The sequence below is a fragment of the Osmia bicornis genome, chromosome 6 (assembly GCF_907164935.1).
Source record: "Osmia bicornis bicornis chromosome 6, iOsmBic2.1, whole genome shotgun sequence".
Taxonomy (NCBI): domain Eukaryota; kingdom Metazoa; phylum Arthropoda; class Insecta; order Hymenoptera; family Megachilidae; genus Osmia; species Osmia bicornis.
This window is the reverse complement of record NC_060221.1, coordinates 2,375,020-2,399,692: the sequence shown is the minus strand read 5'-3', so window position 1 is coordinate 2,399,692 and position 24,673 is coordinate 2,375,020. Positions and strand designations below refer to the sequence as shown.

The 24,673-nt window shown below is 40.1% G+C and overlaps 4 protein-coding genes across 10 annotated transcripts in view; 2 read left to right on the top strand and 2 right to left on the bottom strand.

Annotated features, from left to right (window-relative positions):
* LOC114871640 (four and a half LIM domains protein 2) overlaps nucleotides 1–11,573 on the bottom strand; it is a 64,036-nt gene extending 52,463 nt beyond the window's left edge. Inside the window, exon 1 of the mRNA XM_029177806.2 lies at nucleotides 10,879–11,573. Within this exon, the coding sequence (XP_029033639.1) occupies nucleotides 10,879–10,923 (45 nt within the window). The 5' untranslated portion in view covers nucleotides 10,924–11,573. The remainder of the gene's footprint in view (nucleotides 1–10,878) is intronic.
* A 1,291-nt stretch (nucleotides 11,574–12,864) lies between these two features.
* On the top strand, nucleotides 12,865–14,752 carry LOC114871656 (DNA-directed RNA polymerase III subunit RPC4). The gene is made up of 7 exons (XM_029177839.2): nucleotides 12,865–13,231; nucleotides 13,296–13,413; nucleotides 13,468–13,732; nucleotides 13,799–13,885; nucleotides 13,941–14,065; nucleotides 14,135–14,374; nucleotides 14,439–14,752. The coding sequence occupies exons 1-7, from the start codon at nucleotides 12,981–12,983 to the stop codon at nucleotides 14,556–14,558; spliced, it is 1,206 nt and encodes a 401-aa protein (XP_029033672.1). The 5' UTR covers nucleotides 12,865–12,980; the 3' UTR covers nucleotides 14,559–14,752.
* A 70-nt stretch (nucleotides 14,753–14,822) lies between these two features.
* Nucleotides 14,823–21,940, bottom strand: LOC114871644 (serine/arginine repetitive matrix protein 1). Of its 4 annotated transcripts, none has more exons than XM_029177814.2 (15): nucleotides 21,848–21,940; nucleotides 21,640–21,729; nucleotides 21,428–21,550; nucleotides 19,615–19,785; nucleotides 19,186–19,349; nucleotides 18,910–19,104; nucleotides 18,033–18,839; nucleotides 17,826–17,957; nucleotides 17,248–17,760; nucleotides 16,874–17,096; nucleotides 16,713–16,798; nucleotides 16,402–16,637; nucleotides 16,178–16,333; nucleotides 15,612–16,102; nucleotides 14,823–15,548 (listed from the first exon to the last, which is right to left on the bottom strand). In XM_029177814.2, the coding sequence occupies exons 1-15, from the start codon at nucleotides 21,857–21,859 to the stop codon at nucleotides 15,336–15,338; spliced, it is 3,612 nt and encodes a 1,203-aa protein (XP_029033647.2). In that variant the 5' UTR covers nucleotides 21,860–21,940; the 3' UTR covers nucleotides 14,823–15,335. The 4 variants fall into 4 exon arrangements, with proteins under 4 accessions (XP_029033647.2, XP_029033652.2, XP_029033649.2 ...); XM_029177819.2 differs by having other exon boundaries at nucleotides 17,581–17,760; XM_029177816.2 differs by lacking the exons at nucleotides 21,428–21,550; nucleotides 21,640–21,729; nucleotides 21,848–21,940 and adding an exon at nucleotides 20,230–20,319.
* Nucleotides 21,941–22,131: 191 nt separating this feature from the next.
* LOC114871646 (differentially expressed in FDCP 8 homolog) lies at nucleotides 22,132–24,672 on the top strand. Of its 4 annotated transcripts, none has more exons than XR_006829531.1 (7): nucleotides 22,132–22,651; nucleotides 22,723–23,014; nucleotides 23,085–23,255; nucleotides 23,520–23,761; nucleotides 23,833–24,068; nucleotides 24,146–24,525; nucleotides 24,606–24,672. XR_006829531.1 is itself a non-coding variant. In XM_046286256.1 (7 exons), the coding sequence occupies exons 1-7, from the start codon at nucleotides 22,448–22,450 to the stop codon at nucleotides 24,390–24,392; spliced, it is 1,446 nt and encodes a 481-aa protein (XP_046142212.1). In that variant the 5' UTR covers nucleotides 22,446–22,447; the 3' UTR covers nucleotides 24,393–24,580. The 4 variants fall into 4 exon arrangements, 2 of the variants coding, with proteins under 2 accessions (XP_029033654.1, XP_046142212.1); XR_006829532.1 differs by having other exon boundaries at nucleotides 24,587–24,672; XM_046286256.1 differs by lacking the exon at nucleotides 24,606–24,672 and adding an exon at nucleotides 23,365–23,418 and having other exon boundaries at nucleotides 22,446–22,651; nucleotides 24,146–24,580.
* Nucleotide 24,673: the final 1 nt, after the last annotated feature.

Below are 24,673 nucleotides of genomic sequence, written 5' to 3'. Positions count from 1 at the left end.
CGAGCCGAAACTACGAGGAACCAGGGTGGAGAGAAGAGAAAAGAAAAAAAGTATCGTAGGTGGTGGGAAACGAGATCATTTTTCGGAGCTGTTGCGAGATAAGAATTCCATTTTCACGGTGCCGATAGGTTTCTGCGCACGTCGTAAATTTTGCGAGCCGGTCAACGAAGAAAACAAAAGACACCACCGGATCGAATGGCGATCTGCCAGCTACGGTGTTGCAGCATCTTTCATCGATTCGTTCGAACGCCTTCGAACCAACGTTACCAATGTAATCGTATCGAAGGGACAAGAATGCGAACAGCCCGGGGATAAATTAATGTCGCTAATTAGAAAACAGGCAGACAATCGAGTGGGTTAAACCGGCAATCGACACAGTTCCGAGGGCTTTCCCTTTCTTGCACGGCTTTCCACGCGCAATCGGCCGTGATTCATCGAATCGTTAGCACGAGCCAGCACGGCGATTCGTTAACACAAAGCGTTCCAAAGTATTTCGATTAGCATTTCTTTATTACATTATTCATAAAAGCGACGTCGAAACGACCTACGACGGTCAGCCTCGAAAGAACGAGCAACAAAAACAAAGTCTTTCGATCAGGAAAAATGAAATTTTTAGTAAATCCTACTGTGATTTCGATTATTCGGAATACGATTCGATTAACTTCGATACGAATATGCACAGCCGACTAGTAACTCGGTTATTGACATAGTCGAGGTGGAGTTGACGGTTGTTTCGCGAGCACGGGACACCATAGAATATAGAACCTATGGCCCTGCGACACTGACATTCCCGAACGATTGTGTCACGCATGCTTATAAGCTACGAATGCGTTTTCGAGTCAAGCTGCTGCGTGTTGCGTTCACGATCCCGCTCCAGCTCTCGGGTCACTGTCACCTGCGCTCGCTCTCACGTGTCCGACACGCTACTCCAGATATCACCGTTCGTATATAACTACGTTCCCGTATTTTTCTTACACCGCCAACCACGAAACGGGAGCAACTATTGCGCGAAGAATGTCGTTCGCGTGGGACTGTTTCAATTCGATCGAACTCCTTTGCCTCGGGAAAGCTTGCACCAAGTGTTTCCGCGTTTCCCGCCTCTTAACGCCTATTGTCTTAACATACTAATAATAAAATAATAAAACGGTAAAAATTTCTCAATTTCCCAAGTAACGGCACCCTTATTTTATCACCCTATGTCATTCGAACTGACTCTGAATACCCGGAAGAAACATTCTTCCCTAGTCCCTTTCTGTTTTCCATATCCCTTCCGTAGAACTGCCATAGAAGTAATAAAACTACTAGTCCAAGGGAATCCTCCCTTGCAAGGATGATTGTATTTTTCATGAGTTTCAGAAAAAGTTGAAATGTTCTGCAACGAGAAACGTAACTGATAATATTATCGAAAATGAGCTCGACTGGTGCCACGTGTTGGCAAAGAGAAGTGGAAAGGAAGAATCTTTCGAGCACTTTGGTAATCCAAACGACTTTTCATTAAGTAACTGGACGCGACTAATGGATTACCAGTTGCTTCGCGTGATTTCACGCGATTAATCGGTCGACGTGGGCAGATGACGAGTCCACGAAAATGGTTGTTCACGGAAACGATGTTGCAAGCGTAGAATTTCGTAAATATATAGGTAGACTGGATATTATGCTGGTTCGCGTACCTTTCTGCATTTTATACGGAAAAATTTACTAATAACAAGGAAGAGTGTTATTAAATTACGTTAAGGTCGGGTGGACAGGATTGACCGTGGTTCCTAGCCGTGTCAGGGTCGTATCACTTGATCTAATAAGGGTTAATTGCCCCTGCGGTTCAACGATGTTAGTACGCCATTGTATAATTTATGAACGACCACGTTACGTTCTGTTTCCGAGTTGCGCACACGCCTCGTGCTCCTAAATAATCGCGACGGTAACACGTTGTTGGCTGTATCTTCAAAGTTAATCCTCCCGGCTCGTTGTTTCCGTCACGGTAAATCTGTTCCCCGACGATTTATGCACGTTCGTTGCGGAGTGTTTATGAAACTATTAGCGAATTCTCGAGTGGCGAGGAATGCGTCAAATTCACTCGGTTAAAATACCTTTCCAAGACTGACAATTGTACAGCTGGCAAGATGTAAGTATCGGCGAGTAAAGAGATAAAAATTCGCGAATGGTGATAGATAAAAATTTCTTCACCGAGAAGAACAATGAACGTGTGGGACGAGTCGTTATCGAGTTGTCACACCTTGGAAACAACGAAAGCAATGACCCTAAATTTATCTGGTATCCTTAGTAAATGAAACGTGCAAATTACAGTAGCTTTTTTGTCAACTACCCTCGAGGGAAATCCACGTCGAGTCAATTACCAAAAAGGAAAGAATCACGTACTTTCTCGGACGACTGACAGAAGACAACCCTAGGCGCGATACTTTGATCAATAGAAAAACTAGAATACAATGGCGTGTAAATGTACGAAAAGAAAAAGGAAGAATCGATGGAAGGTGTAATAAATTAATTTCGATAATCGACGTTCTAACCTATCCACTTTCATTATTTACTAACCACGGTAAAGGATAATCCGGTGTCTAAACCGAGAGAAGTATCTTTGATGAATGAACATGTTGTGGTGGAAACATTATTCCAAACGATAGGAACGGCACGCGAAACGATCGTGGATGAAAAGGCTCTTCTGTTCCTTTTTGCCTAGCTGCTTCTGTTTCTTTCAGACTCCCACGTATTCATTTCCAACGCAAAGACATGCAAAGACTCGTTGTTCTTCTCTCTGTCCCGATGCAAGCACACTCGAGAATCACGAAAAAAAAAAAAAAAAAAAAAAGGGACAGCCAGTTGTAGTTGGATGTAAAATCAGGCCGAATGGCCGTTAGCTATGGCACCTGTTCCAATCCGTTCACCAAATATCCCGCAAAAAGATCTCAAAGTGTATTGTTCCAACGCGTTAGAATCGCGACCCCGATTTCTCTATCGTCAACCTGCCGGCTAAATATCGGCCTCCTCCAAGGGCACGGTGATTGCATATTTCCCTTATCCTGAATACCGCAGACACACACTCGAATTCCTTACGTCCTCGACACGAGTTCAGCCTTGATCGGAAACCGTATCGTTGGACCGGATGCTATTATCATGAACTTGGCCCTGGGATATTGCCAGTTATAGTTGTGTAACGTATTAAATTAATTATTATCGACGTACACTCTGCTCGATTGCCGTTTATACAAAATTCGACTGTTCAATTATGTAACCGCTAGTTTTCAGAAAAAGATAGCCTCGATTAACCGAGTAGCTAATTAACCGTACAAATCAAAGAACAGGTGTACGAATGTTCGAACGTATTGCAATCGTATTTCGAGTCCATAAAAGCGCAGATGTGCACGATACATATACGGTGGTTCATAACGTTCTGATAAAGCAAAGACAAACAGTACGCACAGGTAATTTCTGCGGGTTAAATCTCCTGGCAAATACGCTACTGTTGCCGGAAATTGAGCGAAGATAAAAGAATATTCCGATCAAATCTAAGCGACCTTGCTCAATATGGTTCAATGCACGATACGTGTATTCCAAGAGAATCTTTCATATTTTTCGTTCACTTTGACTCGGCCGATCGATACTGGCGCACGTTTAGTCAAACGCAAGCAATTTCCCGCACAAACGATTCCAAACGAAATCCTTCGAGCAAACGCAACGACTACGCTTCTTCCATCCACCAGCTTCATGTGTTCTTTCGACAACGATCATTCGTCCGGATTAAAATGCTGTATGAACGTGAAACGAAGCAAAAGAGGAAACACGATTTCTCAATTTCTTTTCGATCGCGTCTGCTTGGAACTTCTTGAAAATTGTCATTTTTAATACAGTTTCTCGCCAAGGGCAGAAATTTCCGTTTCGGTTACTTTCGGTTCCACGAAGTTGTATCAAAAGATGACACGGATCCAAGGACGCGAGACAATTATTCCAATTCCTGTCCCTGTCTTTGTTTCATAGCAGAAGCAATTCGTCCCGCGGGACTGAAGGAAAAAGCTAGGCTAACCTTTCGAGGACGAATCAAGCCTAGAGGGGATGAAAAAAGATCGAAGGGTGCAGCCTAGATAAGGCTTGAAAAGGGCGTGGTTGATTATACTTGGCTATATACACCGCGAACCATGTGTTCACCTTTTCTGCGATAGGGTTGACAGCCTATCTCGAAACTTTCGATCCAATTAATCGCGGTGCGAAAGCTGATACCTTATTGGAAAACGTTTAGGCTCGCGTATACCTATAGGATGCATCGTTGTTGATCCGTAAACATTTCGTAAAATTGAATGTTCTTCTTTTTTTAATATAAGAAATAGAAATAGAAATGAATTGAACCAACGATTCAAGGTATATCTTGGCCCGCGATTGCAACAGAAAGCGAAACAACAAAGGCGTGACACGATTTTAAGCCTTCCGAATTTCACGAGGAGCGTAAAGCGTGGCGATATTGCACGCAGAAAAACTGCGTGTCGAACAGAGAGGAACTCGTCGAAGCATGAAATTATAAATGAATCGAACAATCGCCAGTCATCCAATTCATTCGGAATCCCAAGAGGCTGAGAGCTGAGAGAAAATAGTTTGCACGCGAGTTTGCGTTTGCTCGCTGTTCGACAGAATTAAAATCCGTACGATAATTACGGGCTGAGAAAATGACTGGTCGATTCTACAACGGTAGAATTAATTCTGGACACTTTGAATAAAAATATTCTTTATTTCATATTTCTGCAGAAAATGTATATTCTGCTATGCTAAATTGGATACCGTAATATTTTCACACGATTTGGTTTGTAAATGTCTTAAAATTTTAATTTTTAAAATCTAAACTTGGATGTAAATGATGCTTCTACTGATTTTTTTGTATAAGGGTCGCCCTAAAATTAGAAAACAATGATTAGAATATAAAATATAATTTGAATAAGTGCGAAATTTAAGTAAAAATTTAAAAGTGTCCAGAATCAATTCCACTAGTGTACGATTAAATGTATCATCCAAGGATTCCGAGTACATTTCATTGAAATGAAAAGTAAAAACATTATTGTGGTTTATCCAGCGATCAGATAAGCACACGTGAAATCGTATTATCGATGCGTAATGATTACACTATACATCATCGATCAGATAACTTATGATTGATCGGGTACGAGTCACACAATTATCCGGTTGTTTACTTTCCATGCACGAGTTAATTGCGCATTAATCAGCCACCGCGCGTTAGCTGCAGGGAAAATCAAATATTTCATAATTTTTTTTTTAATTAATCTACCTAACGGTCGATCGAACGCACGTTTCCAACATACACATATACATATTATTCGAAAGAATTAACCGGCCACTCCTGAAGCATGACAATCATCCATCTTGTTCGCTTGAAAACGCGTCTCGTGGGATTAGCAGCGTGCCGTTTGCAAAGTCGCTACGCTTTTACGTAGACGTAAGCCAAGTTGGCCGCGTTACATTATGATTCCTCTTGGAACATTAGGTAAGCATCCCACGGGAGTCACGCGATTCCCTAGTGAATTTTATCGCGAGTCACCAGTCGACACGCGAACCATGAAAACAAACCTACTTCTTCTTCTTCTTCTTCTTTTTTCTCCTCCTACTTCTGTTACAGTAGATATAAATTCTCACGTTTCTGTTTAAAAATGTTTTTCCGTTTGCGACGCGACAGCAAACTGCGGAAACGGCTTCCTTTCGATTCATCATCTGGCCTAGTCGCGAGCGAACGTTTACGGAAAATTAACAAGCGAAACCGTTTAAGTCGACACGAGAAACAAGCAGTCGTTTGATCGACTACAAAAAGAGCCGAGGCTGCTTTGTTAACGGCAATTACCTCGCCCGCCCCGACGATCGTCAGTCACCGTTAATTGAAATCTCTTCGATAAACGGGTACACGTGTAACTGCCCACGGAAGTCCTACGTTGATTTCGCGTCTTCTGTCTGAACAGGGCGAGCTTCTAATAAATCAGCTATTTCTACCAGTAGAATCAACCGAGCGACCCGGTCTCAATTCTATTAACCCGTTTGCCGCCAAGGTTCACCGATACAATGTTTATCGTAACGATCACCTCGATTTCTTTCGGCGAAACAAATTAACTCAATTGGCAACAGATTGCAATACGAACCGTGGGATGTCGGTTTGCATCTTCCCGATACGTTCGAAGTAAAAATAAAGCTTCGTTCCTTGTTGTGATTCGTTTTTAATTCAATTTCAACTGTATTAAGGTTGCGTTAAAAATAGCGCAACAATATGAGATCGTTTTGTATATCAATGATGAAGACATAAATTCTCGAGCGATGAAAAACGAGGAGGCACGCTCGGATAATTAAACGAGTCTGATCGCTATGAAATAATTGAAGGTACGCTTTCAAAGGTATCGGTTCTTTCCTTCCTTCGTAACGTGTTTATTTCAGACATTTCTTTATCGTCGAAAATAAACGAGATATTTAACGATTCCTAGCCAATCGCTAATGGTGTCGTCCGATCGGCTCGATCGGTTTCGAACGAGACGATTCTCTAGTCGACACTGGATAACCATGTTCGTCGTTCGACGACTCGTTTAACCGTAAATGAAAACACGACACGAGCAACATTGGCACGATTCTCTGCGTTCTCCGACACGCGTAAACGTTCCTCTTCACCTCCTTCTCTCGGCTTGATACGATCTTTCGAAACTGAATCGGATTTACGTCGATACGTTCAATCAGAAGTCACGTCCAAAAATGGTAGTCTCGTAAATCGTAAAACTATCTTTGGTAGCCTGTTCGTTCGCCTTTCGTTGCAAGATCGTAAAAGTGAAAATTTCAGCTAAAGAACCACGTAATTTCGTACGGTTTTCCTCCATCGAATTTTCAATCGAACTTAAAACGAACAGGGAATATAAATTCCTTCGGTCTCGAATCATCAGCTTGGATGTTTGCTAACGATTTTAACGATATTTTCTGACTCACCTTGTATTTAAACGATCTGTCTTTCGTGTAATTAACATTCAGTGTTAATGTATTCCTCGCGTGTTCATATTACTGCAACTATAATGGAAACTTAGTAGTAAAGTGTGTCTCTACGTTCTTTCAAGGTTCATTACACGCTTAATGTGAGGTTGCATTTAATTAAATTATTAGATATTGATCATGTAAAGACGATTCCATAGAATTTTTCGTGCTAAGAAAAAGTATGGAAAAAGAAAAAAGTGGTACGCGAAGAGATACACGAGGTAGCCTACTTTCGCTGGCGCACAGGCCGGAAGTTATGAGGTCGCAACACCACGGAAGTTCTTCGCGATGCATCATCCGCGCCTCGCGATCGCTCGATTTCTTTTCGAGACGACCTCACGAGGCTCGCAACGATACATCGACTCGGATTAAGAACACGGATAATCCTTGATAACGATGAAAATTCTAGCCTGGCACACCGACGAACGGAAGAGGAAAAGAGAAGAAGAAAAAAATGAAACCGAGCGGTAGCTCGTTTCCTAACAGTGTCTCGCGCCGTTTCACGACTTGTTCCAGTAAATGATAATAATTGACCTAATTGCGGCAAATGAGCCGTTCGGTTAAATACACCGTGTAACTCGCGATTCGCGGCCTGGCCTTTTACGAAACAAGATTAATAGCGGCCTGTCCGGCCGAACCGATGATCGATCGCGCCTTTTATCGCGGCAATTTCGTAAGGTAACAATAGCCCTACTTTTCGACGAGAGGTTAACGATTAGGCTTCTCTCGAAGTTGTTCGACCAATGAAAAAAAGAAAAGTCCGACTCGATCGTTACGGAACTGCAAAGTTTTCAAACGATAGCGTACGCGAAGTAAGTTGACCATTGCTGATCGCAAGCACGAGTAACCGGGACACGTGAAAGTCCTCGAAGTAACGCGAAACTAAAGTTCGATAAATAAAAATTAAAAAAAAATAATCCGAGCGGATAGGAAAAGGGGGAAAAAGAAAAACAGTGTCGAAGCGAATGGTTGCTTTCACTCGGACTCGAAGATAGAGCAGCCTTCGAGATGGTGGCCACGGTACGCGCGACTGGTTTATCGCATCTTAATAACGCGAGACCTTGCGCTAATCATCGCGGCACCGTCTAAGCAAAATATCGAAACGAGATCCTTTTGCCGTGCCAATTTAATTAGCAACATAATTACAGTACCACGAGCATCGAGCGAAACGTCGTTTGTCGAAGAAACTCGCGAATCATTACGTAAAACTAACACATTTCCAATTAAATCGCGACGTTACCGCCGTTTCCTGCAACGCAAGTTCCTCTTCAGAAACCCGTACGAAAGGTGTGTTCAAAGTCCGTCAAAAAGCAAACTTGCGTCATGATTTCCGACATTAATAACTGCGTCGTCTCGATCGTGACAAAATATTGGTTTTAACTTTTAGAAAGATCCTCGAGACACGTCGTCGTCGTCGTCGTCATCAAAGATTTGACGAGTGAGTCAATCGAATCGCATGATTCTCTTTTTTTTCTCATCGATCGATATCGCCGAGAAACGATTACGATATAAAGTGTTCGTTGCAACACGATTAAAATCTTTTGTTCGCGAACGGATCGATCAAGCGTCTCGAAAGGCGCTTCTTATTCGACCGGCAAAAAGCGCGAGAAATCGCGGGGCGATCGCGTTACGAGATTGCACGAGGTTCGTCAACGCTATTTATATCGGTTACACCAACTTCCTCTCTAGGGGTAACGTTATCATGCGACCGGCCTGCGTAAACAGCATTTCGGAGAGTTCTGCTAGCGAACAGACAAATGACTACATCTTCTCAACATACGGCACGTTTAACCCTTTCGATTTCTCTTGGAAAGATCAATTGAAAATTTAGAATTTTTTTTTTCATTTTCCTTTCGAGGAATCGGTTTCTAATCAACGCAAAACTTAGATAATTTTCTAAGATAGAAAAAAGAGTAAGATGCAAGTGGTGGAAGGAAAGTTTTTCCAAGAGACGAGGAGATAGGCTGAGCCTGGAGGGTTGAAATCGACACTAGCGTGTCGACTCAGCTCCAGTCCAACCTCTGGCTCGATGGAGTCGCGTTGCCATAGGCCGGGTACAGGTATCGCGTTACCTGCTGCACCAGCCTCGGTGTTAAGACACCTAATTGCACGTTATGTTCGACGCACACGTACATACGCACACGAACCTGTCCCTTACCGAATGGTAATGCTCTCTCGGTGACCACCTTGAAAGAGATGAAAGTGGGTGAAGCCGGCTCGCATTTGCGGCCAGATACCGGTGTTATACGAGTTTCCCTTGTCCACGTCGTCGACGTCGTCGTCGTCGTCGTCGTCGTCGTCTCCCGGCTCTCTCTCCTCTTTTTCTCCTCCGATGCAAATGATCGCCACTGACGTTCAATTAAACGCGAACAGTCCTCGTGGTTTTTTGCTTTTGCTCGGAGAAAGCTGATTAATCTAACCGTTAACCTTTTAAGTACTACGAACGCGTTTGTATCAAGCAATGATGGATACAGAGTGTTACCATCACCGACAATTAAGGAACTTTCTAAGAAAAGAATCCATGGGAGGAAATGGTGAATTTCAGTAAATCGTGTTGGATGGTTTAGTTTCATTCCGAGTCAACGTAAAATGCATAATTAATTAAGTTCAATGTAAAATCAAGAGTGTAATTAGAATGTAAAGTTTTCAATGGAACAATGTTGAGAATTGTTAAAAAAAAAAAAATAGTGCACCGTGAAAACTAAACGCGACACGGAACCCAAGACTTCGCGAGCAGAATGGACACGCGTGGCTGAACAGTATAAATCTAGGCGCGATCGATGTCCTCCTGGTAACCAGTCCCGAAGACATTCCGTTTCGTCGAATGGGCCTGGCAACTCAAGGATGACAAATTTCTAAGAAACTCTTTTTCATTGATCCCTGTCGCGAATCTTTAAACTCGGATACCACGTGCTTCTACCAATTTCCAAACATTTACATAAATATACGTATACCATTATTTTCGTCTTAGATCGCTCTATAAACCCATAAACTTTCATTAATGAGTAACGATTCCTGGTGTTTCCTCTGCAACCCCTTTGGGATTCGAACCGAGGGGTTGGGAACCGCCGGGTTCTCCATAAGATGAGTGAAATGAAAATCTATGCCACGGAAATTAACTCCTAGCTACTACTGACCCTATCAAAGAGAATTCTATATCCTGCTTTAGACAATACTCGGTTCGTAACTTATCTTTGATAACACGTAGACTGTTATTGAGGTGAATTTTACCAGTACGGTAAAATTAAATTTGAAAATTCATAGAATGATTAATGTACAACCGATCGTCGGCAAAAAGTGTGAAAAAAGAGAAGGAAAAATTGCTCAAGGACTGGTCAGATTGTGGAAAGGGGAGAAAATATATTCAACATGGAAAAGATGTCTATCGAGGCCACGGTTAGGCATAACTAACGACAGTGTCCAGACAACTATAGAAACTGTACAATCGTTTGCTTCAACGAGAAGTAACGACCCCGTTCAAGGGCGTTGTATGTACTGGGTTACGCGGGCCAAGGTCGACCCGATTACGTGTACACGCGTCGAATGATGCTTTTTAAATAACCTTCATTGCTACGGTTTACTTCATCGACCGACGATAACCTCGTAAATCGAGACGCATTTCGTGCAGATTGTCGCAGGCAATCTTTTTTCTGCCGGTAGATTATCGTGCGATCTACGATCACGTCAGGAATCATAGCGTATTTTGTGTACAATGAATATCGTTAGATATCAATGTTTCTACAGCTATGTTCACGCCATGTGACAATGTTTCACATTGTTCGATCAAATTCAAGTACGATTTGAAATAAAAGAATTATATATCTAGCATGCACTAAATCTAAATGTTTCTGAATTTCAATAACTCACCCTGGCGTCGAAGGCATCAACTGGCATCCGCTGCACGCCGTTCATTTTGTTGATGAAGTTGTCACTTTTCCGGATCAACTTGCTCCGTTGCACTTTCGATCTCCAATAGTCCTCGTTGTTGGATAGCACAGAACAATAATTTCGTATTCGAACTCTTGATAAAATTGCAACGCGACACGACACGCGCGAACGTGACAGCACATGAAAAGTTTAAACTTGGAGGAGCCTAGGAGCCTCCTCGACGCATCATCGTTTACTTACGCGCGCACACGATAACTGAACGACGTTCGCGTGCCTTTTGGAGCGTTCGGTGTTGATCGGGTGTTCGATCGAATGTTTTCGTGTCGCGCACCGACCGGCAAAGGACGACGAGAAACGAAGCGATCAACTGCTGATCAAAACATGCTTTGCTGATTTAACAAACAACTGATTATTTACAATCTCGATGTGCAATCCACGGTTGCATCGAAACGATCGTAGCACCACGAAACGTACGAGTCACGCGAATAACGAAACGGTAACGACGAAGGATGCCGAGTATGCCAAGGTTAGGTTTCGATCCTCGAACGATCTCAAGGTTCGTTTAGAAACTGATTATCGATTCCCGAGAGCGAGCTCGAATCCGATACTCCCTGTGTATCCGGTGGCATCTCGTTGACGACACTCGAGAACTAACGTTCACCGTACTACGGATCAAACGCGCACCACGTCGTGAAGAAGCACGCTTCGCGGTCTGCGATAAGAGATTTGAAACTCGTCGACTCGACGGGCACCGTGGTTCGCGCATGCGCCGACTGATTTTACTCTGAAACACGTGGTATCCTTCAGAGCATAGCCCCCCACCCTACCGCCATTTTTTCGCGGCGTGCAGAAAACTTTTGAATATTTACGAAGGACGTAAAAAAAGCAATCGATCAATCGAATCTACTAGCAATGAAATCTCTCTTAAATAAACAACTTCGAATTTCAAATCAGTGCAGATAAATTGCATTCGTGTCTCGATCGTTGCGTGAATACCGTTCTTGCGGATAAATTTTCATCCGCTCGAACGTTAGAAAGGACTTAGCCCGAAAGATACCACGAACAGGTACCACGAAGGTAGGCTACTCGAAAAGTCGACGTGTTCCGTGTCCAAGGGGGAGAGAAACAGGTTTAAGAGCGTAGTTGACCGGTCGGCTTTTAAATCGGTCATCTGTCTAACCGGTAGAAATTACGTTGATTCGAAATCAAACACTTGTACCACGAGCTTGGTCGGGGGATTCGAAACTCACTGAAAAACGTGATCGGTCGTGGAAACCGGTAGATCGAATCCGTACGAATTAAAAAGGAAGGTGAACGTGTTCGCGATCGAGCGATGGTTTCGTGACACCGAGAAAGAAGGAGGACACGTTGCACTCGCGATTGTAGAAACGATACGTCGCGGACAGGCACATGGCAGGCATGTCCCCGCCGCAGGATTATACGTAGCAGCCGGCGTTCGGGCGCTCCGCGTCGCGACTGCCGGCGCGGCTAAAAAACCATACGATGACCTCATCACACCAAGTCTGTTCTCCTGCCCATGTCACTACTACTAGCCATCCTGAAAACATGCTAAAATCTCCTTTGCCTCCAGGAGGTTACTGTTCGCATTATCGCTTTGTTTGGAGCGTCCTGTCAGGTCACTAGGACATTCGGCAACTGCATTTACTTTCAAATGTCTTTGCCGAAAATTTCGACAGACATCATTTTGAGTTTTGATTCTATTTTTTAAAAATCAGTCAAAATCAGTATAAAACCTGGAAATTATTAAAATCATTATTTGACAAACTTATATTTTAAAAAGACCGCAATAAATTAAAAATTTTTTTAATTCGATCCCACCGCTATCTATACAAAAATGCCGTAAACTACTCAACAACTTATCGATCGGGGAACACTATCGCTACCTATTGAAAATCAGCGGAAGTCGATCGATTTTTTAACATTTTTGTACTATGATAAAGCAGATGGTGTTGTGGCACAAAGCGATCGGAATCGCAAGTGCCCGTTGGCTGTTGTTATACAATTGTTACATTATGAAAAAAATAAGTTTGTGACATTTAGCATTTAAAAAGTAATTAACAATGGCATCTGATAAATCTGGCAGTTCAAACACTGCACTTCCATCAAACGTTCAAATAAAAGTTGAACCTGGAACATCGATGCCTGTAACCTTAAAAAATATTAAAACAGAACCTGGTCTATCAACTAGTACAACCAGATTAACTTCTTTTCGTGTACCAAGAGATTTAACGTTAGGAGGTAACATTAAGACTGAGAAATCCAAGAAAATATATACACCAAACTTAAATGCTCAGAGAATAAAAAAGAAAGAGTAAGTTCATTCAATACCAAATATTAATCATTAAGTCTGGATGGATACAACAATCATGTTTTAGAGATGCATCACAAAATGATCCTGCAAGATCAGTTAGAAATAGGGATCATAATAGAGGACGTGGCAGGGGTAATAGATCTGATAGAGGCCGTGGTAAAACATCCAGCAATCTAATTCAGGTATATTGAAGAAGATATTTTATTAGATTGCATTCTATACATATATTGTTTCAGTCTAGTGGTGTTTGGTCTACTGGAATAACAAATGAAGCAACAAAACGCCACAGCAGTGGTGGTGGTGGTGGTGGTGGTGGTTCTAGAGATACTGGCAAAAGTTCTCAGATGAGTTTAGAGAAACCAAAATTAGATCTAAATCGCAAAATTGATAAAGCTGATGAAGAAGAAAAGTTGAAATTATTGTTAAGGGATGATTTTATAGATGATGGAGAACCCTTAATTCTTGAGAATAGTCCTGTTATATTGCCAATGGTTAAAGAAGGTATTTCAATTATAAAATGTCAATGATTTGTGTAGCCTAATCGCAATCATTTCATGTTTGTTATAGCAAAATTGTATAAAGAAGAAGTTAAGGTAAAAGTTGAAAAAGAAGAAGAAATAGATAGGAAGCCAATCATTTTAGAAAATGGAGAGGGTAAGTATATTTTTTCTTTCAACAAAATGTTGTAACAATTAAGAATTACTTTTAGTACTACCACCAAAAAAGGAACCTATACTAAAGATATGTAAATCTGACACAGAAGTAAAAAATAAATTTTCACAGAGCATTCCCCAAATCATTGAAAACAAAACAAATTCTTACATTTTGATGCAGGTAGGAATATATTAATCTGAAAACTTGTATTTATCTCTATGATATGTTAATGTAACAAATCGAGCATAGTTTCCAGATTGCTTACCGGGTTTGATGAGCAGTGCGGATGATACTAGACCAAATCGTTCAAATACCTCGAATTTTGAAAAAGAAAACGAAAATAAATCCGAAACAGAAATGTGTACTCTGAATAGTTTAAAGCCTGGTATTCTGGGCAAGTTACAAATTTTGAAATCTGGTAAAACGCGCTTATTGTTGGGTGAAAATAACTTAATTGTAGATGTTGGATCGGATCTAAGTTTTCGACAAGTACGTAATGCAAAACTAGCGTAAGTATTGAATGTTATAATAATAATAATAATTTATATTACAGGATCTCATCGCGGCGAAAGTAGACAACGAAAAATTAAGTGGTGACCTAATTAATCTCGGACCAGTCAGTAGTACACTCATATGTTCACCGGATTGGGAATCTATGCTGGCCAAATTGTAGATATATTTATACTATTTATAAATTTTGTTGAATTAATGATACATGATGATTAATCTATTGTACAGTATGAACTGCTTTTTTTTCTTGTTGAAAATCACGTATTTTAAATAATTCGATATGCGTAGAACTTGCATCACGTACAAGTTCAATAGTAACTCAGAAGTCTAAATAAATTTAGAGTTATTTTAGATTAATTTTTGTTATACAATTTATGTGTATAAATATCGCAACAAGAGGGCGTGTGTTAAGTCCGTACAAGGTAAGTAATATTTTTCATCAAAACGCAATTTATTCTGTTAGCTTAATATAGATAATTTGATGAAAAATTATTTTTATACAAATTAGATTTACAAATTAAACTTATTGTCCTATCAAATAAACATTAAATCATGAACTTATTAACTAAAAAGGATATATCTTTGCTCGGTTGTGCCGATACTTTGAAAAATGTAAAAATCGTACATTAAAGTGGCACAAGAAATTACTGTTCCTACGGGTATAACATACGCTAGTTTTGTTTACTAAGTCAAGGAAATAACTATTGTGTTTAACTCTGTAATCTTAAACGTAAGTTTAAGATTTATAAAAATTAGGGTTTTATCGCTCGAGGACGAATTCTTTTAATACCAGACTTCTTTTGCTCAAGAAAATATGATACGGTAAAATCCTACTGTAGATATAATAAACAGAAACATCCGTGAATACAATTAAAGCAAGTGCATCGTAATACAGAAATACACACATATTACACACCCTTGTTAATAGTCACACAAAGTCTCAGTCACTTCTTTCTATACTGTGTCCTTTTTTCATCGATTTCAATGCTTTCTCACGAAGCTTTTTTTCCAGTTCTTCAGTGTTACCTTCACTCACATCAGATTCGTCAGAGTCAGCAACCTTCTTCTTTTTGTGCTTCCTATGCTTCTTATGTTTTTTGTGTTTCTTGTGCTTCTTATCTTTTTTCTTCTTCTTTTCTTCTACTTCGCTTTCCTAAAGAACACATAAATTACGATTAAGAAATAATTTATATCATCGTATTTCCTCGAAAATTACCTCTGATTCACTCGTACTAGTTTTAGTCTTCTTTTTACGTTTTTTCTTCACTTTCTCTTCATCTGAACTGTCATCTACTTTCCTCTTCTTCTTTGCATCCTTTTCTCCTATCTCTTCGTCTTCCGTACTCGAGTCACGTTTCGACTTCTTCGCTCTTATTTTTGCTTCATCTTCGCTCGTTGAATCTTTCCTAGATTTCCTCGTTCTAGATTTTTCATCTTCCGAAGAACTATCTTTTCGTTTTCTCGTCTTTTTCGGTTCGTCATCTGAGCTTGAATCTTTTTTAGACTTCCTTAACCTAGATCGATCATCTTCAGCTTTGTTTCTTTTTGTTTTTGGGTCTTCATCTCCCGAAGAAGAATCTTTTCTAGATCTCTTAGATTTCTTACTTTCTTCTTCTAAGTCTTTTTTCGGTCGTTTACGAGATTCATTTTCACTGGTGTCTCGCTTCCTGTTATCCTTCCTATCCTTGGAACGTTCGTCCAACGAATCTGTAAAAGTGGATAAAATCTTGAGATTGTAGTTAACTGAAATTTGATCAAATCTGAATAATTAATAAACTTCACCTCCTCGGTTCGAGTCTCTGATCTTTTTACTTTTTTCTACGTGCTTCCTCTCGTCTTCGGAATCCGAGCTGGAGCCACCTTTGTCCGATTTTTCATCATCCGTAGAAGCCTTCCTGGATTTTCTGGACTTGTCTATTTTCCTCGATTTTTTCTTTCCTAAGATTTAAAAATAACACGAACATCGTTCAGATCATGCGTTAACATAATCTCAAATTAATTCTTACCTTCGCTTTCACTGTCATTCGAATCCGAAGAACCATCACGTTTCTCCCTTTTTGATTTTTTGATCACATCCACTGGTTTCTTCAAAATAATTGGTTCCGACGACTTTTGACCTGACTTCTTTTCTTCCGACGTCGTTTTGATTGATTTAATCGACTTGTCATCTTTCTTCAATGGGAAATTGTCTCCCGACGAGAAGTTGGATTCTTCTTTCGGCGATTCTTCCTTATTATCCTCCCTGAAAGCAATAAATAATTATTCCAATTAAGAATATCGTAGGCAACACGCCGAAAAGCATTCGAACAACACTTACTTCAAAGGTTGTTTAACTTTAACTGCAGCTATGATGTCTTCAGTCTTTTTAAACGGTGAGGGCGTTCTGGACAGACTCTTAGAAAACTAGAGATAAGAGTGGAGTAGAAACACTTGAAATAGCAGAAAAATACAGTTACATGTAGGTATCATTAAACTTACTCTATGCCTAGTTACAGGAAGTGTGGTAGGTTGAAGCTTTTTAGGGGAAACACTTGGATCCGGTTTCTTGATAGCCGGAGGTTCAACCTTCTTCACCTCCTTCTCGGGTCGTTTGACGGGCTCTTCCTTAGGTTTTTCTTTTTCTTTACGTTTCTCATCCACGTGTTCCCGTTCCCTTTCGCGTTCACGTTTTTCCTGAGACGATTTCCGTTCGAGCGATTTTCTACACAAATAACAAGATCCATTATTGGAGACTGTAAACAATTATTGTTTAAAGCTAAGCAGAAAATGAAACATAGCTCGCTTTACGCTCCAACAATCGTAAGGTCTGTAACAACATACAAAAAAAAAATATAATGATTTTCTTTACTCACCTGATCGCTTCATCCTCATTGCTAGAGGAACTACTTTCGCTACTTTCCGAGCTACTTGACTTAGACCTTCCATTTCGTAATTCTTTTCGCGATCCTGTATCGGTTGTTCTTTTAACTTTTTCATCCACTTTCTTCTCCTTTATCTTCTCTTTCGGATCTCTCGACCGATCGGGAGATCGTTTCGCATCCCTCGAACGATCCACCGATGCCCGTTGTTCTTTAGACCTGGATCTACGATCTTTAGATCTAGATCTCCGATCTCTATCCCTCCTGTCCCTGTCTCTGGAACGGTCTCGCCTACTCGATCTGTCGCGAGAGGAAGATCTATCGTACCTGAGGGATCGATCCCGTCCATCTGGTGAACGACGCCTGCTGTCGCGACGATCCGGAGATCGACGCCTGTCTCGTCGCTCCGACGATCGTCGTCTTCGATCGAGGGATCTTCTTCTGCGTCTCTCACCGGGACTAGGAGATCTGCGCCGATATCTTGCCGGACTTCTGCGAGGAGGGCTTCTGTAGTAATTACAAGTTATCGATATTAATAGCCGCGTATGATTTATGCATGCTATTTATCTTACCTTCGCCTGCTAGGTGCTCTGCGCACAGATGGTGGCCGCATGCTGCGGCTACCGCTATATCTATCCAGCCTTTCCCTTTCCCTTTCTCGTTCCCGCTCACGTCTTCTTTCTCGTTCTCTATCTATAGATCTCCTGAACAAAGAACCAAACAAGTTGAATGCAACATTAATTTATCGCGATCCATAATCTAGAAATTGTTCTACACACCTCCTATTTCTATCTCGAGATCGATCACGTGACCTATCTCGCGATCTATCCCGTGATCTATCTCGCGATCTGTCTCTATCTTTTGATCGACCTCTGTCTTTACGCGGCGAGGGGCTTCTTCGTTTGGGGACAGATTTCCTTTCCCGACTCGAATCACTGTCGCTACCGCTGTCATCCTTGTTAGTTTTTCTATACGATCTTTTAGCCTGCACTCCATCTTTCTTCTTTCTAATTTCGAAATCATTCTTGTCTTTCGCTCCTTTGTCTTCTTCTGACTCGGAACTGCTGCTTGTACTAGCATCTCGTTTCCTATTTGAATCGAGAGCGTCCTTTCTCTTATCGGGTGATTTCGAGCGAGACTTGGACGACCTGGAATCGCTCGAATCTGATCTCGACTTCCGGGCCTTGCTCCTGTCGATGCTTTTGGATCTTGATTTTTTCGATCGGGATCGAGATCTTGAATGAGACCTCGGTGACTTGGATTTCGTACGTCTCGATTTAGAACGATCCTGCGATCTTGATTTGGATCTCCTAGACTTGGATCTAGACCTGGATCTTCTTGATCTTGACTTGGAACGAGACCGTCTCGATTTCGACGCGGGCGATCGAGAACGGCGTGTTTTTGAATCTCGGCTCGGTGATTTGGATCTAGATTTTTTGGAACGGCTTACTGGCGACTTTGATCTGGATCTAGATTTCTTCGCTTTGTCCAGTGACTCGGGGGATGGAGTACGATTGTTCTTCTTCTTTCCATCGGCAATGCTCATTAGTTTGGCTTGCAATCGGGATATTGCAACAGCGGCTTCCCTGTTAAAACATTTTAATGAATAACCCTTTTAAGAGTTTATGTTAATTAAAATAAAATATCGATATTTACGGTTTTGTTTTAACGGGCATCAGCGGTATAGCGTTTTCCGGTTGAGGTGAATCCTCCCGTTCAACTTTAACTTCCGGCATGTCTTTACCGTTGTCCTTCAATGAATTTTTGCTAGGTGATCTTGAAGATGATCGTCGTTTACGACTCGATCTGTCGCGATCTCTGTGTCGATCTCTTGATCGACTTCTCTTACTTCTGTAAACGATCATACAACTATTAATAATATCTGTAAAATTAGACGAAAGTATAGGATTACGTTAGAACGCGGACAAGTACCTGTCCCTATCACGATCCCTGCTTCGATCTCTTCTACGCTCCTTTGACGAACCACGTTCCTTTTCTTCTTTCTTTATCTTGCTTTCGGCTTCATCTTTCTCCTTCTCCCTTTCCTTTTCTTTCTCTTTCTCTGCCAAAGAAGCTTGGAGCTTCTCTTGCTCCTCCTGATTTGATATATCGTGATTTAAAATAATCGGATATTGATTCGTTTATTTGGAAATAACAATAAAAGAAATCGAAACTGAACCTCGTGCAATGAAAAGCATTTAATCAACTGAACATTTTGTTGAACGACAAAATCTAGTTACTCAATTGTTTTACTGTTATCAAATCATGTTCATGCAATTAAATGTAATGAACTCTACATTCAGTCCATCTATTGTGAATATCGCATATTAAAAAATAAGAATATAAAAAACGGATAATTACCAAACGCTTTTTAATCTGATCTTTTTTTTGTTGCAAGAAAGCCTCTGGAATGCCCGTTACACTTTCCTGAGCAGAGACCAGAAGGTCCCATAATTCACCCATGAAAGATCGGGCATTCCTTCCATTCAGGAAGCCTGTTAGGTTGATCTGCATTTTTCGGGGGTCGGGAAACTGTAAAATATACAGTGTTCGAATTTATTTCTCTATCCACGTAATCGAAAACTTACATCAATGATTGACCAACGAACGTTCAATTTTTATGAAATTTTGAAATAAAAAAGTGAAATTATATATACGATATTGATCTCGCTAGTTACGCTAACTGCTTTTCCCCCTCGAAAAAGCAGATTTATTTGTTGCATTTCTAATGTATCTTACCAACTCTGTAAACAGGCTCGTTTCACGTCTGCGCTAATCAGTAATACGCTAAGAAAAAAAAAAAATAATGATACTCATCGATAAACGCACAAGTAGCACAGATATTATATTGATACCTTCTCAATGAATAAATGCTGCTTAGGTGGACGCTGAAATAGAACTTAAACATACATGTTGAAAGTGTTAGCTGTAAATGAAAGGATTAATTTGGAATAGAAGGAACACCGTTCCACCAACCTGTGATGTTGACAAAGAGTGTCAAACTGAGCAGAGATACCTCCGGCATCGACCATCAGCCAATCGCATCCGATTGACTGCATTTCCGATGAATCATTAACTGGAGAACAGACCTGCGCGATGTATAAAGTTCCTGGTTTCCTTGGGATGTTGTTGGAAGTACGAAGAATCTGGCAATCTGCATCTCAGTTGTATCAGCTCCACGGATGTCCTGATGGGATGATTACTGCATTCCGGGTAGGCAGCAGGATGATTCCTTCTCCTTGCTCGAACTCGAACCGTTGACTGCCCGTTGACGATGGGTGTCCAGAAGCTGCGACACAGCTCTCGCAGTTGGAATTTTGATGCTGCAACCACCTCGACAGAGGCAGTCGGTAGTAGATGAAGCCGATGTTTGGCGCAGCTAGTAGACGATGCGGCCACGGCAAAGCAGGCATCTGCAGAATGGTAGAAGGCCCCGGGAAGAGCTCCGTACAAAGATGAGAAGAGCGGAGACAGCATGATGATGCGGCGATATTACTGCGAATACGCCGTTTCTGCCGATGACGATGAATCGACGGTGGATGAACTGCTTAGGCTGAAGTTTCAGCAGTGGTTCTAAGATGACGTTGACATACCAGCTGGCATCAGCTAGCGTTGACGGCTGATAGAAAGGCGGCCAATCGGATGTAGAGAGGAGCACATCCGAATGCCATTTGGACAATAGGGTTGAGCCCCACCAACGGTCTCTACTTATACTAACGGGGAATTCAAACATACGTGATAAAAAGTTGTTTTCACATGTTACAGTGTTGCAGGATCAGCTACATCAGTTTTTCTTTTGTTGAAACAGGATATAGCTTGGAAGGAACGTATAAGGTGAACAAGAACAGGTTACACAGGACATATAAGGAACGATGATATTTTATCAAAATTCAAAAAAATAAATAAAAAAAGAAAAGAACAATGAGGCAAGTATGACTAATATGGTTTCTGCCTCCTTGCTTTTCATCTCCAAAGTCAGCACATTGTGCAGAATTTGGATTATCATTCGTAACTGGTACAAAACATTGCGCTGAAATAATGTGTATTTATCGATTTCCTATGATGAGGGGAAAAAGCCAAGTGAACATATTTTTTTTTTTATTTCATGTTGTTAAGTTACAATCCCTTAGATCTAATTCTAATCTAAATAGTAATGCAAAAACAAATTTCTTACCTTTTCCTCCAGTTGATTATATACAAATTCTACCACTACATCATCCTCCATTCCTAAAATCTGTGTGATTTTTGTAGTGATCCACGGCTTGATAACATCAAGTTTAACTTTGCTCATATCCACCTAAAAATATTTTGAAACATAACACCAAATATTAATATTTGAGTAATTAATGCATAATATAAACAAGGATTCACATTGTAAATATTTACTTTCTGAGTGAGAGAATCTCCAAACTTCATTTGTTTCAGAAGCTTTTTCTCCTTGTCGCTGAACCTCGTATCCTGCGACGCGGTAGTCCCCTGATAACCAAAAATATAATATAAAATCGACAAATATTTAAAAATGATAACAGAATAAACTAGTAACACTAGGGAGTAGTAGTTTGGTTTGTTCTAATCAAAATTTTGGCTAATTTACCGTGTACATCATTTTAGCAACGCGTAGAAGTCAAAAGCTGCACGATGTTCGATGTTCCTAGCTGGCGGCGTTCCAATCTTGCTTTCCACTGCTGAGCAGAAACTAACGAGTCGATGGAATACGTTTTAAGCGAATGCGTCTTACTCTTAACCACGAAAAATGATAAGTGGTCTTGTATATACAAATATTGAACGATAGAATGAAGCGTATACGAACACGGACGCACACGATAGATCAATCCCCGAACATGGCGACTGTATCATTAAAACGGAAACCTGAAGTTGGAATAACGCAGCGCGGTCGCATCGTTCAGTGCTACCAATATTCTTCTATACCGTTTCCTGTCAAGAATTTTTAATCATTTTGTAGAATAATAATTTGCGCCTAATCAAAAATATAAATTTGTATACAGTTTTATTTTATACAAGCACTAGCTCAATGTGCAATATCTGTTTTTATCTGACATTTTGTCATTCGAAATGTAACAAATTTTGTATTCTTGGAATATATGTATAAGGATAGTGTGACAAGTATACAAAAGTGATATTGGAAACCATTATTTACATATTAGAAAGTATTCATTGAAATCACGTAATCAAAATGGTAGACTTGAAAAATAATGTAAATGAAGCACACGATTCTAATGATGAGTCAAGGATGAGAACTGATAGTTGTGGAACTATGCCATCAACACCTTCATCATCATCTGACTATATGACAGGGGAGGCAGATGACAGTTCAGATAGCAAAGCTGCCATACCATTTAGTTTAAAGTCAGTGGAAACTGCACTTTCATTATCTAAGGTATATGATCAGTTTTCTTTTTGCAATAATGTTTATTTATTATTTGTATCTTATTATGTCTTATTTTCTAGAGTACATGCGAAGAGGATCTGAAGGAGATGGTACAAAAATGTAAACAAATGGTATTAGAAAGCGCAGAATGCTCTGCTGAAAGAAAATGGCTAGTTAGACGTTTAATTGAATTACGTTTAAGAGTGCAAGAATTAAGAGAAACTTCGGAAGAAAACTTATTAGAAACACAAGTAATTCTTGGACATCATCTAGTACCACAAAAATATTATATTACAACTTCTGGAGCTGTATATTGTGATCATTGTAGTGGAGCTATTTGGGCTATGCTTCAGTCATGGTATATGTGTAGCGGTGAGATTCTTTTCATTACACTTTATTAATTTTCTATGCATTTTTATAATACTTAAACATTTCTTTTCAGATTGCAAGTTCTGTTGCCATTGGAAATGTTTAAACAACATATGTAGAGTATGCGTTCATGTAGTTGCTAGCGAAGCAGGTGGTTATACTCATACAAAAGATATTTGTCCTGAGCAAGGCTTATCAGGTCAAGGATATAGATGTGCTGAATGCAAAGTTCGAATAACATTCAGTAAGTATAATCATTAATAACTCCATTGTTTGGCAATGATTAACATACTAGTTTATCAGTTTATGATACATATTATTATCATATGGGTGATTTATATTTTTATTACAAGCTTTCTCAAAAGGATTATCTTTATCTTGTTTTGGCAGTCCTTTCAAGAATACAGGTAACATACATGGGGTAGAAATAAGCTATACAGAATATACATATAAGATTAAAAATTAATGTTGGATATTCATATTTTTAATACATTATTTGTAAATATAGAATCAGCATGGATTGAACCACGTCTTTGTGACTACAGTGGATTGTATTACTGTCAAAGGTGCCATTGGAATACCGCAATGGTAATACCTGCAAGAGTAATCAGAAACTGGGACATGGAACCGCGACTTGTATCTCGAGCAGCCGCACAACTTTTAACACTTTTAGAAGAACGTTCTGTTTTAGTACTAGAGGAATTGAATCCGAAATTATTTACCTTAGTCCCAGATTTATCTTTAGTAAAGGTAAAATATATGTTGTAATTTGTGATTAAAGAATGGAACTAAATTACGAATTCGGAATTAATAACGAACAGAAAATGCGGGAGGAAATGCAAATGATGAAACGCTATTTGGTTCTATGCCCGGAAGCTAGTAACCAAGGGCTACCGTGGAAAGTTGGAATACGTACTCACATGATTGAAAACTCGGGTAATTATTCGATTAAAGATCTCGTTGATTTGAATAATGGAACACTTCTGGAAGAAATACGTGCTGCATACGATGTTATGCACGCTCACATTACAGAACAATGCGAATTGTGCAAAGCAAGGTAAACTTTAAAAAAATCAGAGCACTTCAATTTGTTTTGCAGCTCGGTCAATAATTAAATTTTAATCGCATTTATAGGGGTCATTTATGTGAATTGTGTGGTAACGATGAAATTATATATCCATGGGACGCAAGTTCCATAACTTGCCATCAATGTTCAGCTGTTTATCATCGAGCTTGTTGGTCGAAACGAAATCACTGTTGCCCACGATGTACAAGGCTTCAAAAGCGACGCGCCTTGCAACATCAACAAAATTTCCATACAGATGACAGTCTTACAGAGGACGGGCTGAATACCAGTGAATCGTTGAGCGATACAACATAAACACTACATAATTTTGTATTATATTCATCCTTTCAGTCGCTGACAATCTTACGTTCTTCGTGCTTATTCCGCGAGTTCATTATACGTTCTGAACTGTACATATTACTTGTGTGCAAGTGTTTTGTAAAATAAGGTAAAATAGAAATTTTACATAATAAAATAATTTCTTGTACATATAATGACGTAAATCATAGAGTTACAATTTTTTTCAAGTAACTAAATTGGAATTTCCGAATGCGTGTTATCATCTAAGACCTCTGCCTTTAAAAAGATCTAAAAAC

Coding starts and splice junctions, on each gene's coding strand:
- LOC114871656 (XM_029177839.2), top strand. CDS start 12,981: ATGGCATCTGATAAATCTGGCAGTTCAAACACTGCACTTCCATCAAAC. Junction 13,232..13,295: donor CAGAGAATAAAAAAGAAAGA/GTAAGTTCATTC, acceptor ATCATGTTTTAG/AGATGCATCACAAAATGATC. Junction 13,886..13,940: donor CATTTTAGAAAATGGAGAGG/GTAAGTATATTT, acceptor AATTACTTTTAG/TACTACCACCAAAAAAGGAA.
- LOC114871644 (XM_029177814.2), bottom strand. Junction 21,551..21,639: donor GAGATTCTCTCACTCAGAAA/GTAAATATTTAC, acceptor AAATATTTTTAG/GTGGATATGAGCAAAGTTAA. Junction 18,840..18,909: donor ATGCCCGTTAAAACAAAACC/GTAAATATCGAT, acceptor ATGTTTTAACAG/GGAAGCCGCTGTTGCAATAT.
- LOC114871646 (XM_046286256.1), top strand. CDS start 22,448: ATGGTAGACTTGAAAAATAATGTAAATGAAGCACACGATTCTAATGAT. Junction 23,015..23,084: donor GTCATGGTATATGTGTAGCG/GTGAGATTCTTT, acceptor ATTTCTTTTCAG/ATTGCAAGTTCTGTTGCCAT. Junction 24,069..24,145: donor TGCGAATTGTGCAAAGCAAG/GTAAACTTTAAA, acceptor TCGCATTTATAG/GGGTCATTTATGTGAATTGT.